The sequence below is a fragment of the Pseudozyma flocculosa genome, assembly GCF_000417875.1.
Source record: "Pseudozyma flocculosa PF-1 unplaced genomic scaffold scaffold00009, whole genome shotgun sequence".
Classification (NCBI taxonomy): domain Eukaryota; kingdom Fungi; phylum Basidiomycota; class Ustilaginomycetes; order Ustilaginales; family Ustilaginaceae; genus Pseudozyma; species Pseudozyma flocculosa.
The window spans coordinates 194,426-208,762 of record NW_006920877.1 but is presented as its reverse complement, the minus strand read 5'-3'; the positions used below and the strand labels follow the sequence as shown (position 1 = coordinate 208,762).

The following is a 14,337-nucleotide window of genomic DNA, read 5'->3' as shown; positions in this document are numbered from 1 at the left end:
GAGCCGACGGCGTCGGTGGCCATGGCGCTGCGGGCGAAGCCGCAGCTGCCGCTGCTTCGGCGTCGGCGGATGCTTCCCGCCGCCGCGGCTCCCAGCACAGCACCTCCTCGGCCGGCGAAGAGAGCTGCAGCACCCGCTCCAGCTGGGTGCCCCGTGGCAGCAGTCCGCCAACGAGTCTGGCCGCGTCCCCGACCGGCTCCCTGTTGCACGCCGACAAGGAGACGGAGGAGGAAGACAACGAAGCCGACTACGCTTCAGGCGACGATGGGAATGACAACGAAGACGACGCGACGCCAGCGAGGACGCCCTCGGCAGAAACGCCAACCGCTCTGACTGGCGTGGCACAGACATCGGCATCGACGCCCAAGGCGGCCGATCTCGCTCCCGCCGCGGCTGTTGACAAAGCCCTCAAGCTCACGTTTGCACAGTCGCCGCAGGAGATCCTGGCACAGCGCAAGGCTCGGCATGACGTCGATCTAGCGCGGCCACGGCCTTCGCTGAGCAAGTTCAAGGCGAGCTCGTCGCCCGCGCCAAGCCGACCAGGGCGTCTGGGCCATGCAGAGCCCGGCGTCGAGGCCAAGTTGCCCGAGGAAGCGCCTCAAGAAGCGGCGGGCGCCGTCGCAGATTCGACAAAGCGCTCGCTGTCGTTCACCGTCTGCCCGCATCCCGAACGTGATCAAGCACGCGACCCGTCATCCCGCTCCAAGCTTTCGGGTAGCCCTGCGCCGAACGCCCTGTCGTACAAACAGAGGGTCAGTGGAATTCGGGGCGGAGGGCCGATACGGTCGCCCGCACCCCACGCGGCAGAGCAAGGCATTCGCCCGTCCTCGATTGCCTCGTCGACGCTGTCCGCCTCCAGCTCTGGGTACAGCGAGGACGAGGAAGACGACAGCGAGGACTACGAAGAGGACGATGAGCTCACGGACTCCGGCGCCGACACCGGAGAAGGCGTGGAGTCCGATCTTGGCTCAAATGACGAGGACGACGATGCGGCATCGGAGAGGACGGACGCGACTGACGACGACGACGAAGAAGAAGACGAAGAGGAAGAAGTCCTCGATGCAAGCGAGACGGACCAGCCTTCGTTGTCGCGACCGACTGCAGGCAAGGCCCCAGAAACAGGACTCGGCAGATCAGCCGTAGCCCCGTGGCTTCTACAGAACAGCGCAGGCGATGCGGGCGATCGGGGCACCGACAGCGATGCCGCCAACCAGCGAATGCCCAAGATTGGCTTCCTTGAGACGGTCAAGCGACGAAGCCTTAGCCAAGGCGATGCCGCCGACCGGACAAGGCTGCCTGACGACACGGCCGCAGCGGTGGCGGGGCAGACATCTCCGCGACGTGGCGACAGAAGCGCCGCACATCCTCCAGGCCCCTCGTCTCGCTCAAAGTCGCCCGCTCCGAAGACTCTGGCTCGGACCAGGCCCGCACTCGTCTCGAGGGACAGCCGCAATTTCTCGCACCCGATGTGCTTCTTGCCGGACACCTTTGAGGACTCCGCCCCCACCAGCCCGGCGCTATCGACCCACAACGATGCCCACGATCTTGCGAGCTCCGGTCTGCCTGGGCAGCACTACGCATCCGACCTCGGCAGTGGGCCCAACTCGCGTCGCTGCAGCTGGCAGAACCCGTCCGGCGCCGCAGGGCCGACGAGCGGCGCGACGCCTTTGTCGCTGCCCTTCCACCGCGGTCGCGATCGAGCTCCTGCATCCGGGCCCACGAGCGACGCCGAGGCTGCAGGCCCACAGCACATGACCTGGCGCGGCCCTTCATGGATGCAGGCCCACTCCCTGCACGCCAAGCCTGCCGACATCGCCGACGCCACTGAGGCCGGCCACGCTGCGAGCAGCCTCGGTCTTACCTCGGACGGCGTGCCGCTGCGACCTGTCCAGATGCGCCACGCCTCGAGTAAGGCCGTCGACGACTACCAGCGCGCGTGGTCTTCGCTGCATCGTCGCGACAGCTCCAGCGTCGCCTCGCCACCAGGTACGCAGGCTGTCTCGCCGACGAGGAACGGCACTCCGATGTCCTCGGTTGGCCTACTTTGCCCGGGCACGCTGTCGCCGAGGAGCCCTCCGACGCGGCCGGCGTCGGCCCAGCGGGCTCTGTCGACGGCGAGCCAGGTGCGCTGCAAGCCGGCCATGGCTCAGTGCTCGACGGCGGCTGTGGTAGGCGCCACGTCGCCTCCCAAGGATAATGCGCTGTCGCACCTCAAGCACTATTTTGACCATCCGCCCGCAGCGTTCGGCGACGTCAGCCGTACCTCGGAGGGCACGACGCCGGCGAGCGGCACCCACTCGCCCGTGCTTGGCGGCGGTGCCGGTGCAGTGGCGGCTCGCTACTGGAACGAGACGTTGACGGCGCTGGCTCACGCCATGGCCGGCGAGTCCACCCATGCCGAGCACAGCGACCATGCCAGGGAAGGCTACCGCTCCGAGCCGGGCGAGTACGGCCGCCACGGGCGTTCGCGCAGCGCCCCGCTCGACGCCCTCGTCGGTCCGCAGGGCGCTGTGCCGTCGTCATCATCGGCATGGCCTGGTCCGCCGGAAGCCTGCCCCGACAGTGGAGCGTCGCACCGCGACGCTCCGGCCGACGAGGCGCACAGTGCAGGCGGAGCCGCTGCGTGGCATCGTGCCGTCTCGCCGGCGCCGCGCCCGATCCGCATCGCCTCGCCACCGGCGGCAGCGTGGAACTCGGACCGGGACGGCGAGGCGCTCGCGCGCCCGCGCCAGCGCCGGCCGAGGACGGCGACTAGCAAGAAGCCGACGCGCACCGTCGCAAAGAGCCAGGGCGCGTCTCCGCCGTCAGCGCTGCTCGAGTACATGCGCCGCGAGGTGGGGCCCGACGGCCACACGCGGCTGGTTGTCGTCGAGGACGATGAGCGGCGGCTGCGGACGCGGCGCAAGAAAAAGACGTCGTCGACGTCGATGGAGTTCAACTGGGGGCGGTGCAAGATCACCAACCCGGCACCTGCACCCGCGACGGTGGAAGGGGGGGAGGACGCACAGGGGGCGGAACAGCCTCGATAGCGTCGCAGGATCGAAGACAAGGAAAACGGACGGATCCCGTGTGGCGGACCGACGGGTCAGTGACAGGGCGGACGCGGAAGAAGCGCATGGCGGAGCGGACGTCAAAAGCCGTCGCTTTGGCGGCGTTGGCCAGACCAGCCCGCTACGCGCCACGCGCCATATTTCTGGTTCCACCCTCCGTCTGTACGCAACGCCTTTCTTGAGCAGGTTTAGGCGCAGGAGGAATCAAAGTAGCCTGGAACAGTTCAGCCGGTGGTGTGGTGTGTCAAGGTGTCGTTGCGAAGGATGCGGTGTCGGTACGGACGTGGTCTGGTCGGGGAGCGACGAGGTGAATGGCCGATCGCGCGAGGGCGGCACGGGTGAACGAGGGTGCGGTTTGTGAGGTCGCATCGAGCGGACGGTGGGTGGAAGGCGAAGGGTCGGGAGGACGAGGACGAGGACGAGGACGAGGACGAGGACGGGGACGGGGACGAAGATGGGGAAGAAGATGAGAAGGGGAATTGGACGGGATGGATGCGAACGATCGAGAGAAGGGGTAGAGGAACGGCGACGGGGGAGGGGGCCGAGGAACGAGGACGAGGGCGAGGGACGAGGGCGAGGGACGAGGGCGAGGGACGAGGGCGAGGGACGAGGGCGAGGGACGAGGGCGAGAATCTACGACGACGCGACCGCCTCCTGTTTCACTTCGTCGTCTACCTTGCCCTCCTCCTTCTTCTCCTCGTCGTCGTCAGCGGCGGCAGGATGGACAACATCAGCACCGGCACGCTGAGCGAGGGCGCGCCTGTAAAAGTTGTTGGGCGGCGCGCCTTGACCGGGCACGGACGCGGGCGCGGTGTAGCCCGCTGCGCCGCCGCCGCTGCCGCTGATGGGAGCGGGGGCCTGGGAGGCGGGGAAGGTCTGGCCGTAGGGGTGCACGGCGGGAGCTTGGCCGTAAGCGTAGACGGGGGCCGGGTTGTAAACTGGCGGTGCGACTTGGGCCTGCGGGTAGGCCAGGGGCAGCGCAGCAGCTCCGCCACTGCCAATACCGGGTTGGACGTAGTAGACGACGGGTCCGGGCATCGTGGGTACGTAGACGACCTTTGTCGTCGCTGCTTCGCCATTGTTGGTGTTGGCGTTGGTGTTGGTGGTCGTAGCAGCACCCTCCTTCTTCTCACCACCACCGGCACCTCCCTCGCTCTTTTCACCGCCACCACCAGCGGCTGAGGGGTGCGGGTGGACGAGGGCATTATACCCATCCTTGACAGCGAGCACGCCGAGCGTGCCACCCGCGGCGCCCGCGAGGGAACCGGCGAAGATGCCGCCCAATCCCATCCCTCCCTTGGATTGGGTCACGGCCGGGTAGCCGGAACCGGGCGAAGAGGGGTAGTGGTACGTCGTGTGGCTGCTGCTGAAACCGTGGTGTTTTGCTTGGACCTGCATCGAGGTCGAGAGGGCGAGCAGGAGGGAGAGGGAGAGGAGGGATCGCATCTGCGTGGACGGGAGAGGGGAGGGGGAGGGTGTGAGAAGGAGATGTATGGGAGGATGCGACGTGGCGTCACGGCTCACCTTGGATGGACGACGGTGAGGATGGGAAGCGTATGTGCGTGTACGTGTGCTCGATAGAGGCTGTGAAGGAGCGTAGAGGATGCGAATGGGAACGAGTGAAGGAACCAGACTGACCGACCGACCGACCGAGCAGGATAAGGGAGACAGAAGGGGGGGCGAGGGAACCACACCATCCTTCCAGCCTTATACCCCCTTGCCAGACCTCCTCATCTGCACCTCTTCCTCGACCTCGACGACGAAATGAAAGCGCCACCGCATCAACGCCGCGGTACGTGAGCCCGCAAAGCAGATCGAGAAGAGACATGCACCTGCCTGGCTGTGCGTCCGTTGCCCCACCATTTCGGGTCGATGCCGAACGGGGCGTCGCCATCTCGGGGCGGCGCAAACGATAGCGAGAGGCTGAGATTTTTCGTTGGGCAGTGCAGAGATGGGAACGACGTACGCGCTGGCTGGTCGGTGATGCGTGTGCTGTGGCGATGGTGGCGGTGGCGGTGGGATCGGTGGGAACGCGCGACTCAGCCCCGACCCGGCCCCCCGCCCGACATGAGAGCCGTCTGATCCGCCCCTGCGAGGATGCCGTCCATAACGAACAATTCCTTCGTCTACCTCTGCCTTTCCCTTCGTCGCCTCGAAACGAAAGATGCTGCCGCCCGTCCGTCACCGAAGCAACGGTCCGATCCAAAACGAAAGTGAAGAGTGTATGGTTCTTGCCGCGCCGCCATGGGCGATCTGAGATGGGACTCGCAAAGGACACAGATGTAGGCGAACACTACCAGGCTGACAGTCGGTCCCACTACAGTACAAGTATTTAGATCTCTGCGTGATCACTGGTGACTACAGGCTGGGAAGCTCGGGCATCCACTCGGGCTGCGATGGTTGAAGGGTTGGTCGGGGAGGGGACAAATTAAGAAGCGCGGGTGAAAAAAGCTTAGCCATGATTCGACGCGCGCGGTGTTGCAATTCACATTCCCCCGAAGCCCTCAACCGGCAGCGTCGATGACAGGTACTCACGTCGCTGAGCATGTTCTTGACGAGCTCCGACTCGGTGGGGACGCGGAGGCCCTTCTGGACGGCAGGGCGGTCAAGGTTGTTCTGGATCCAGCGCTTGACGTTGGGTCCGACCTCGTCGTTGCGCAGACCGGCGAAGCGGTACCAGAATGCCCAGGGGAAGGTGAGCATGTCGGCCAGCGTGTACTTGCCCTTTCCATCGCCGACCAGCCAGTCCCTGCCTTCGAGGCGCGATTCAAGGACGCTGTAAAGTCGCACCGTCTCGTCGTGGTACCTCTTGTACGCATACGGAACGAGATTCTTGCTCTCTCCGACGGCCTGCATCCTGAAATGGTTAGCTTGTCCTTGGAGCGGACCCAACCCAGCCATCTGCCAGCTCATCCATTGCAGTACCTGTGATGTGGTGAAAGAGGGGATGTGAATTGATGGTCTGGGTGTAAGTGTGGCGAAGAAAAGAGGCGCGGAGGTGGCGCGGTGGCGGCGCGTTTTTTTTAAATTATTTCTGGGGCGGGCGGGGTGCTCACCTCGCTGCGGTAGTTTTCGCCCTTGGGGTCGCTCGAGGGCCAGGAGAAGGCGTGGTTGTCGTCGTACTTCTTCTCGAGGTAGCTGCGCGGGCGGAAGGGTGGAAGGGGGGAGTGTCTGAATGTCAGCTGGGGGTGGTCCGGCGTGGCTCACGGGGGCGGGCGCGGAGGCGACTGACAGGAGAATGGCCATGCTCTCGAAGACGGCAAAGTCGTCGTTGTTGGGGTCGACGAGTGCGGGGATGCGGCCGTTGGGGTTGATGCGGAGGAACCAGTCCTCCTTCTGGGTGTTTTTCATAATGTCGATGGGGATCGTCTCGTACTTGAAGTCTGGGTTGAGCACCTTGAGCTCCTCGAGCATGATCGAGACCTTGTGGCCGTTGGGCGTGCCGGCGCCGTAGTACTTGAGCGGCTGCATGGTGGTGGTGGCGGCGGTGACGTGGGTGGATAGCGCGCGGAGGGGCGTCTGGATCGGGGGCGAGGAGAGGCGGTGGTGCGGGATGCTGGATCGAAGGGCGGTACGGAGCATGGTGCGAGGGCGTGGCGCGCGTGTCGTTCTGCAGAGAAGAGCCTTCTTATACGCGGGCGTTGGGAGGACTGGGATTGAGATTGCACGGTCATACGGCCGGTCGGTGTATGCTTCCATCGGGCCAGGCAGGGGGCGAGTCTAAGAGGGTAGGGTACGGCATGACAAGGGCAAGGGAATGGGATCGAGAGGTCGGGCTTAAGGTGGCTGGCTTAGGCAAAAAGGCGAAGATGACGTCTGGTCAGGGTCGCCCTCGGCGGATATGTGGAGGCAGCCGGGGGTGGTGAGCAAGGTCATCCACCCGCTACCTGTACAAGCAACGCTCCGACAGGCAGGCCGGTCATCCAAGTGGATCCCCCTCGGCGATATGGTACGGGTTACGGTGCTTTGTCGAAAGCATGGTCCGCCCGCCCTGTGTGGCATTCGTGTGCAGCAGGGTGTGTATGGTCAATTCAGGCCAGGCCAGGCCAGGCCAGGCCAGGGCTGGAAGGAGACGCAGGGCGCTCAGCTCTCCCTTTGGAAATGCGGGGATACCGCTCGCTGTTGGTATGACGGCCGGCGTCGATGGGGTTTTCCCGTTTGGTCCGACTCGTCGTTTCTCCGCTCTTTGGCCCCACACCGCACGGGCAACGCCTCGTTTGGCTGCGCACCGACCGCCTCGACCAGACGACTTCACTACGCTGTAGCTCGCTCCATCCCGCCCCCACACCACTTGCTTGTCGCTGAAGCCCACCTATCGCAATCCATCCTGCCATCGATCCACCTCTTACCCCCCCGCGCCCGCCCGCCACCATGATGCAAACCTCGTGGCACCGCCTGATCCGCTTCATTGCCGCCCAAGACGGACGGGAGCACTACGGCCAGCCGGTCGACGACGACCTCGACGTCGGCCAGGCCTACCACGAGCGCGCCTCGATCCGCGTGCGGCCCCTGGTGGGCTCCCCCTTTTCCGCCTCGGCCACGCTGTCGCCCGACGTGGTGCTGACGGTGCAGACGCTCCTCTGCCCGCTGCCGCCCAACGAGGTGCGCACCATCCGCGGCCTCGGCGCCAACTTCATCCAGCCGGGCCAGGACCGCATCGACGCCCTCTCGAAGCGCACCCCCATCCCCATCGTCTTTTACAAGCCCCTCACCACCATCTCGTCGCCCTCGACCCCCATCGTCATCCCGCCCTGCGCGGCAGACGAGTCCGACTACGAGGCCGAACTCGTCGTCGTCGTGTCGCGCACCTGCAAGGACGTCTCCCCCGCCAACGCCCTCCAACACGTCCTCGGCTACACCCTCTCCAACGACGTCACCGCCCGCTCCAGGATGAAGGCCGCCAGCCAGTGGGGCCTCTGCAAAAGCTTCGACACCTGGTTCCCCTTTGGCCCCGTCCTCGTATCCGCCTCCCACCGCCTCGGCATCTCCAACCCGGACAACGTACACCTCCAGCTCCACCTCAACGGCAACCTTCTCCAGGACGGCAACACCGCAGACATGCTCTGGAAGGTCGCAGAGACCGTCAGCGAGCTCAGCAAGGGCACCACCCTCGAGGCCGGCAGCCTCATCAGCATGTGAGTTCCAGCGAGTCGCAGCAGCCGCAGCTGCTGTCGTCGCCGGGCCCCTCTAGACCACCGCTGATCCGCACCTTGCCTCGTCTCCGGCCCAATCCGACGCCACCCACCCACCCAGGGGCACGCCGCCGGGCGAGGGCTTCAAGCGTTCGCCGCCCGTCTTTCTCAGGGACGGCGATTTGGCCGTCGTAAAAGGCAGCAACGGTCTCGGCAGCCTCATCAACCCCGTACAGGCACAGATCCAGCCCGCCCTGCCAAAGCCCCGGCTCTGATCGTCGCTCCGGGCCGCGCCCTTGCTCCGACCGCCCGTGCAATGTCGAGATTCACGTGTACTGCATTTCGCCAGCGTGGTCCGCTTCCTGAGAGAGTCTAGTGGAGGGGAAGCTGCCCCGTGCGGCAGAGTGCAGATGCTGCCGAACGAGTCCGACCCCCGGTCAAAGGCGAGAGGCGAGCGCCGGCGGCGACGGCAACGGTCGCGCTTAGACACCCTCTGCGAATCGCGAGGCGGCGGCGGCGTCGACAAGGGGAGTACAATGACGACGAGGCAGGTCAGTCGACGGGGCTCTCGGCGGCGGCGGCGGCGGCGGCGGCGACGACCACCGCGTCCAAACGCTCATGGCGCCTACTCACGCGACAGGAGCTGGTTGAGCTTGTTGACCTTGCTGGCCACGCTCAGGTCGACCGTCGAGCCGGCAAAGTCGACGACCAGACCGCCCTGGATGGCCGGGTTGACCTTCTGGGTGATCTTGAGCGTCTTGCCGCCGCCGTTGGCGGCAATCTGCGAGCCCTTGAGCGACGACTCGATGCGCGAGACGGTGGCCTTGTCCAGGGGCTGTCGCGCGACGGGTACAGGCAGCGTGTGATGAATCGGCGCGTCGGTCCGGGTGTCAGCAGATGCGCCAAGCCGGTCCGCGTCGATGGCCGAAGCGTTGGACCACGACCACGGCCACGGCTACTCACAGTAGCGCTGGTAACGATAACCTCGACCTCGCCGCGGTAGGCAGTCATGAGCTCCTCGAAGCCGTCAATGACCTTCTCGGTGTCCTGCAGCCGTCCGTTCTCGGCAAGGACCTGGAAGAGGTTGCTGTTGCGTCGGATGGTGCGGGTGAGGACAGGACAGCGAGTTGACCGGCGGCCGGCAGGGGTCAGCAAGATACGTTGGGGGCTCGGAGAATACTCCTCAGAAGAATCAGACCCCCTATATGACCCTCGTCCCGAACGTCGTGGCCAAAGCCACACCTGATTCCTGCGGGCCTTGCTGATGTGCACCATATTGACCCCTTCGATGGCGCTAGCCTCCGATCCTTCCGCCATCGACCCGCCGAATCTTGCCCGCGTAGCCTGCCAGCTACGCGGCAAACGGCCGCACTGCCACTCACTGGGTGATCTGGTCGGCCTTGCCCTTGCCGCTAGAGAGGAGCTGCTCGAGGCCCTTGGTTCGCTCGGCGGTGCCGAGGGTGGGGTTGGAGATGAAGGTCTGCAGCTTGGCACCCTCAGCCGAGGCGAGGGCCGACTTGATGGCACGGAGGTCGGCCTCGACCTTCTCGAGCGTCTTGGCGTCCTTGGAGAGCGCGGCGACGTAGGCAGACGAGGCGTACTTGCCTGCACGGCGAGAAGCCGAGGCGGCACGGTAGCGGAAGGGAGTGCGAGCTCAAAGGGGTCAGCGCGCTGGAGGCGAAGAGGTCGCTGGCGGTGCCGATAGTCTCGAGACGCACCGGGAAGGCCCTCGAGCTGCTTGGGAGCACGGACGCTCTGAGTGGCGTAGCCACGGGTGGCCTGCGAGGATGAGCGGAGCAGGCGAGGTAGCAAGAGCGAGCAGGACGGACGGCGTCAGAACGGCTGTGTCTTGCCTGACACTGGCATGAGAGGTCGGAGGAGTCGGAGCAGTCGAAAGGGTCGGTCCGGCCTCGTCTTTGCCGGCACGTGGTTCTGGTCTTGCCAGATGGCCGATGACTGTCGTTGTTCGAGACCAGAGGGTTTCTCTGATGGGCTGCAATGCTAATGCTGGTGATTACGTGCAGCTGAGACTGGCGATGCCGTGGTGGGCATTGGAGGTCGAGGTGGTCGAAGGTGGGCCTACAGGGCGGTCGAGGTGCGGGTGCCGCATCGATGGCTTACCTGGAGGAAGCGGGGGGTGAATCGGGCGGCCATGTTGGATCAGACGGAGGTGTGGCGGCGAATGAGGAGGAGACGGTGATGGGGTTCGATGAGGTGATGAGGATGAGGTGTGGAGTAGCACGGGCGGCAGCGGCGATGTTCTCGACGAGAGCAGATCAGGCCGTGACGGGACCGACGCCCCCGCCTGCGACTGGCCTGACCTGGCCTGGCCTGGCCTGGCAGCGCAGCGCAGCGACCAACGGTGGGGCCGCAGGGAGCAGCCCCAGCCAGCCAGCCAGCCATGCTCGACCTTCCTTCCAGCCGGCCAGCCAGCCAGCCGCCTGGGGCCTGCTCCAGCCGATCGTACCCGGCCAGGCCATCCAGCCCGCTACAGGTAGGCCCCGCCGGCCAGCCCGGAGGCCAGCCCGAGCCTCGGATTGAATTGAACCTCGACCCGCTTGGATTTTGCTGCAGCACGGCTTGAATACATTTTTGTATTCGAGGCCGCCCCGCCCTCGATCACGACCCTGCCTGGGCTGGCGCAGCTTGGCGGAGAGCTGGCTTGGCTTGGCTTGGCTGCTCCGGCCACCCTCGCCGCCATCGCCCAGGTCTCTTCTGGTAGCAGCTTGTTGCGCAGCATCGATGCCAGTTCAATGTGTGCGTTCGAGGGCAGTCCAATCGAGCGCGGGTGGGTCGCAGGACAAGGCTGGGTCCAAGCGGAGGTCGCCAGCAGCCACAGGCAAGCTTCGCAGCCCCACCCGCCAGCATCTTTCCCGCACGAGTGATGCTTCTGTATTCAGCCTGCTGCTGGCAATTACAACACCCTACCCTGGCGGGCGAATTCAAAAGTCCAAGCGCGAGGCCAGGCAAACCCAGCCCAAGCCGAGCCCAAGGGTCGAGGGAGGGAGGCGAGGAAGACGGCGAAAAAAAGAAAAATTGGCCAGGCTGGCCAGCTTTCTGGCTGGGTGGGTCGAGGCAGCCGGCGGGCAGGCGAGCAAATCTTCTGCGCTGCCTGTCCCTCTGTCTCTGGCCAGCCTCAGCTGGAAGGGCTGGCGAGGGACGGACAGAGAAGCGCACGCCGCCTTTGCCAGGCCTGGAACCACGCCCGCCCGCCCGTCTGCCCGCAGCGCGCAAAACGACGCACACGCAGGAAGCAAAGCTGGCCAGCTGCTCGCCATCAGCAGACGAGACCTGCCTGCCTGCCAGCCGACACCCGTCACCCGTCACCTGTCACACCATCACCCCAATCCTACCCCCTGCCCGCTTGGCTACCTCACCCGGTCCATAGAACAAGTCTTGCCCTCGACGACCCCCCTCGAGCTCGACTGTTTGTCCCCGCGACCCGCACGCCAGCCGCAACCCAGCCGACCGGCCAACCTAGCACCACCAGCACCGCCCTCCGCCCTCTTGACTGCCGGCTCGCTGCAGCACCGACCGCACCCTACCCGACCCCTGCACGCCGTCACCATGAGCAAGTTCTTCGCCAGCGCCAACTCGGACTCGGACTCTTCGTCTTCCGAGGAGGAGCTCTCTGAGCTCGAGTCCGGAGACGAGCAGCAGCAGCCCAAGACGACGACCACCTCGTCTGCCCCGCGCTCGCGCTTCCTCAAGGCTGCCGGCTCGGACAGCGACTCGGATGACGACGACTCGGACTCGGACGAAGAGTCGCTCAAGGACTCGGACGACGAGAGCGACGATGACGACAAGAAGGGCGCCGCCAAGCCCATGTCGCGCTTCATGAAGGGCGCCGCCAGCGACGACAGCGACAGCGAGGAGGAGGTCAAGAAGGTCATCAAGTCGGCTAAGGACAAGCGGCTCGACGAGATGGAGGCCGTCGTCAAGACCATCGACAACGCCCAGAGGATCGACGACTGGGTCACCATCTCCAAGGAGTTTGACGGCCTCAACCGCCTCGTCGAGAGGCAGCGCAACATCAACGAGCCCGTCCCCGCCTTTTACGTCAAGACCATCTCGCAGCTCGAGGCCTTCCTCAACGAGTCGATCGCCAAGGAGAAGGACGCCAAAAAGAAGATGAAGGCGCCCAACGCCAAGGCCATGAACGGCATGAAGCAGAAGATCAAGAAGACGATCAAGGAAAACGACGAGGCCGTCGCAAAGTACCGCTCCGACCCCGACGCCTTCGAGGCCGAGGCCGCCAACGCCGCCGCGGGCGCCACCGCCGCCGCCGAGGCCATCGTCAAGCCCAAGAAGCAGCGCGCCGAGGCCGCCGCCGCCGCCGCCGAAGAGGACGACGACTTCCAGACCGTCGGCCGCGGCGGCCGCACCGAGACCTTCACCTCCGAGGGCCTCTTCAAGAGCCTCGCCGCCATCCTCGAGGCGCGCGGCAAAAAGAGCACCGACAAGACCGAGCAGATCCGCAAGCTCTCGGACCTCAGCGGCGTCGCCGACACCCCCTACAAGAAGATCCGCGTGCTGCTGGCGCTCGTCGCCGCCCGCTTCGACTACAACGCGTCGGCCAACGCCTACATGCCGATCGAGATGTGGGGCAACGCGCGCAAGGAGGTCAACGAGCTGCTGAGCACCCTCGTCTCGAACCACGCCTACGTCATCCGCGAGGAGACGCCCGACTACGACGACGAGACCGAGCGCCAGCCCGGCGTCAACGGCGAGGGCGACGTGGTGGCCGTCCGCGGCAGCATCATCAGCTTCATCGACCGCCTCGACGACGAGTTCACAAAGAGCCTGCAGAACATCGACCCGCACACGACCGAGTACGTCGACCGCCTCAGCGAGGAAAAGAACCTCTACGAGACCATCGTCATCGGCCAGGCCTACTTTGAGAGCACCGGCCAGGACGACGCGCTGAGCCGCTGCACGATGCGCCGCCTCGAGCACGTCTACGCCAAGCAGGACGTCATCATCCGCGCCCTCGAGTCAAACCTGGCCAAGACGACGGTGCCCATCAAGAGCGCCATCTTCCCCGCCCCGGCGCGCGTCCAGGAGGCCGACGGCCCCACGCTCCTCATCCGCTCGCTCTGCACCTACCTCTACAAGGCCGCCGGCCCGTCGAGCGAGCGGGCCAGGACGCGGGCGATGCTGTGCCACATCTACCACCACGCGCTCCACGCCGAGTACCACGTGGCGCGCGACATGTTCCTCATGAGCCACCTCCAGGACTCGGTCCAGATGGCCGACGCCGCCACCCAGATCCTCTACAACCGCGTCGTCGTCCAGATCGGCATCTGCGCCTTCCGCGTCGGCCTCATCCGCGAGTCGCAGACGGCGCTGCAGGACATCTTTGGCACCGGCCGCGTCAAGGAGCTGCTGGCCCAGGGCGTCCAGAAGCAGAACCAGTACAGCACCCTGACGCCCGAGCAGGAGAAGCTCGACCGCCAGCGCCAGCTGCCCTTCCACATGCACATCAACCTCGAGCTGCTTGAGTGCATCTACCTCGTGTCGAGCATGCTCCTCGAGGTGCCCAACATGGCGTTCGCCGGCAACGACCCGGAGCTGCGCAAGCGCATCATCTCGCGGCCCTTCCGCCGCATGCTCGACTACACCGACCGCCAGGTGTTTTCGGGACCGCCGGAAAACACGCGCGACCACATCATGCAGGCGAGCAAGGCGCTGCAGAACGGCGACTGCAAGGGCTGCATCGACCTGATCCGCGACATCAAGATCTGGAAGCTGATGCCGGGCGCCGAAGAGGTCAAGGACATGCTGGCGAAGCGCATCCAGGAAGAGGGCCTGCGCACCTACCTCTTCAGCTACTCGTCGTACTACGACACCGTCTCGTTTGCCCACCTCGCCGCCACGTTCGACGTCGAGGCCAAGGTGGTGCGGTCGATGGTCAGCAAGATGATTTACAACGAGGAGCTGGCGGCGTCGCTCGACCCGACGGCGGGCGTCATTGTCTTCCACCGCCTCGAGCTGACCAAGGTGCAGCAGCTGTCGCAGACGCTGGCGGAGCGCGCCAACACGATGCTCGAGCAGAACGAGCGGCTGCTCGACGCCAAGCTGGGCGAGGGCAAGGACCAGCGGACCGGCGGCGGCGGAGACCGCGATCGCGACGCCGGCCAGTCCGGGAGGCGAGA

At 65.6% G+C, this 14,337-nt stretch overlaps 6 protein-coding genes across 6 annotated transcripts in view; 3 read left to right on the top strand and 3 right to left on the bottom strand.

Annotated features, from left to right (window-relative positions):
• Window positions 1-3,029, top strand: part of PFL1_03038 (uncharacterized protein) — a gene marked incomplete at both ends in the record, with an annotated part of 4,217 nt that extends 1,188 nt beyond the window's left edge. The window contains one exon of the mRNA XM_007880555.1: window positions 4-3,029. Coding sequence (XP_007878746.1) covers window positions 4-3,029 — 3,026 coding nt within the window. The remainder of the gene's footprint in view (window positions 1-3) is intronic.
• A 654-nt stretch (window positions 3,030-3,683) lies between these two features.
• On the bottom strand, window positions 3,684-4,913 carry PFL1_03037 (uncharacterized protein; the record flags this gene model as incomplete). The annotated part of the gene is made up of 2 exons (XM_007880554.1): window positions 3,684-4,496; window positions 4,911-4,913. 2 exons carry the CDS (start codon window positions 4,911-4,913, stop codon window positions 3,684-3,686), a joined length of 816 nt encoding a protein of 271 aa, XP_007878745.1.
• A 495-nt stretch (window positions 4,914-5,408) lies between these two features.
• Window positions 5,409-6,749, bottom strand: PFL1_03036 (uncharacterized protein; the record flags this gene model as incomplete). Its single annotated transcript, XM_007880553.1, has 4 exons — window positions 5,409-5,441; window positions 5,586-5,975; window positions 6,107-6,188; window positions 6,283-6,749. The coding sequence occupies 4 exons, from the start codon at window positions 6,747-6,749 to the stop codon at window positions 5,409-5,411; spliced, it is 972 nt and encodes a 323-aa protein (XP_007878744.1).
• A 672-nt stretch (window positions 6,750-7,421) lies between these two features.
• On the top strand, window positions 7,422-8,457 carry PFL1_03035 (uncharacterized protein; the record flags this gene model as incomplete). The annotated part of the gene is made up of 2 exons (XM_007880552.1): window positions 7,422-8,185; window positions 8,304-8,457. 2 exons carry the CDS (start codon window positions 7,422-7,424, stop codon window positions 8,455-8,457), a joined length of 918 nt encoding a protein of 305 aa, XP_007878743.1.
• A 207-nt stretch (window positions 8,458-8,664) lies between these two features.
• PFL1_03034 (uncharacterized protein) lies at window positions 8,665-10,336 on the bottom strand (the record flags this gene model as incomplete). Its single annotated transcript, XM_007880551.1, has 6 exons — window positions 8,665-8,675; window positions 8,816-9,017; window positions 9,146-9,269; window positions 9,565-9,787; window positions 9,901-9,961; window positions 10,304-10,336. 6 exons carry the CDS (start codon window positions 10,334-10,336, stop codon window positions 8,665-8,667), a joined length of 654 nt encoding a protein of 217 aa, XP_007878742.1.
• A 1,413-nt stretch (window positions 10,337-11,749) lies between these two features.
• The window catches only part of PFL1_03033 (uncharacterized protein), a gene marked incomplete at both ends in the record, with an annotated part of 2,808 nt that continues 220 nt past the window's right edge, over window positions 11,750-14,337 (top strand). The window contains one exon of the mRNA XM_007880550.1: window positions 11,750-14,322. Within this exon, the coding sequence (XP_007878741.1) occupies window positions 11,750-14,322 (2,573 nt within the window). The remainder of the gene's footprint in view (window positions 14,323-14,337) is intronic.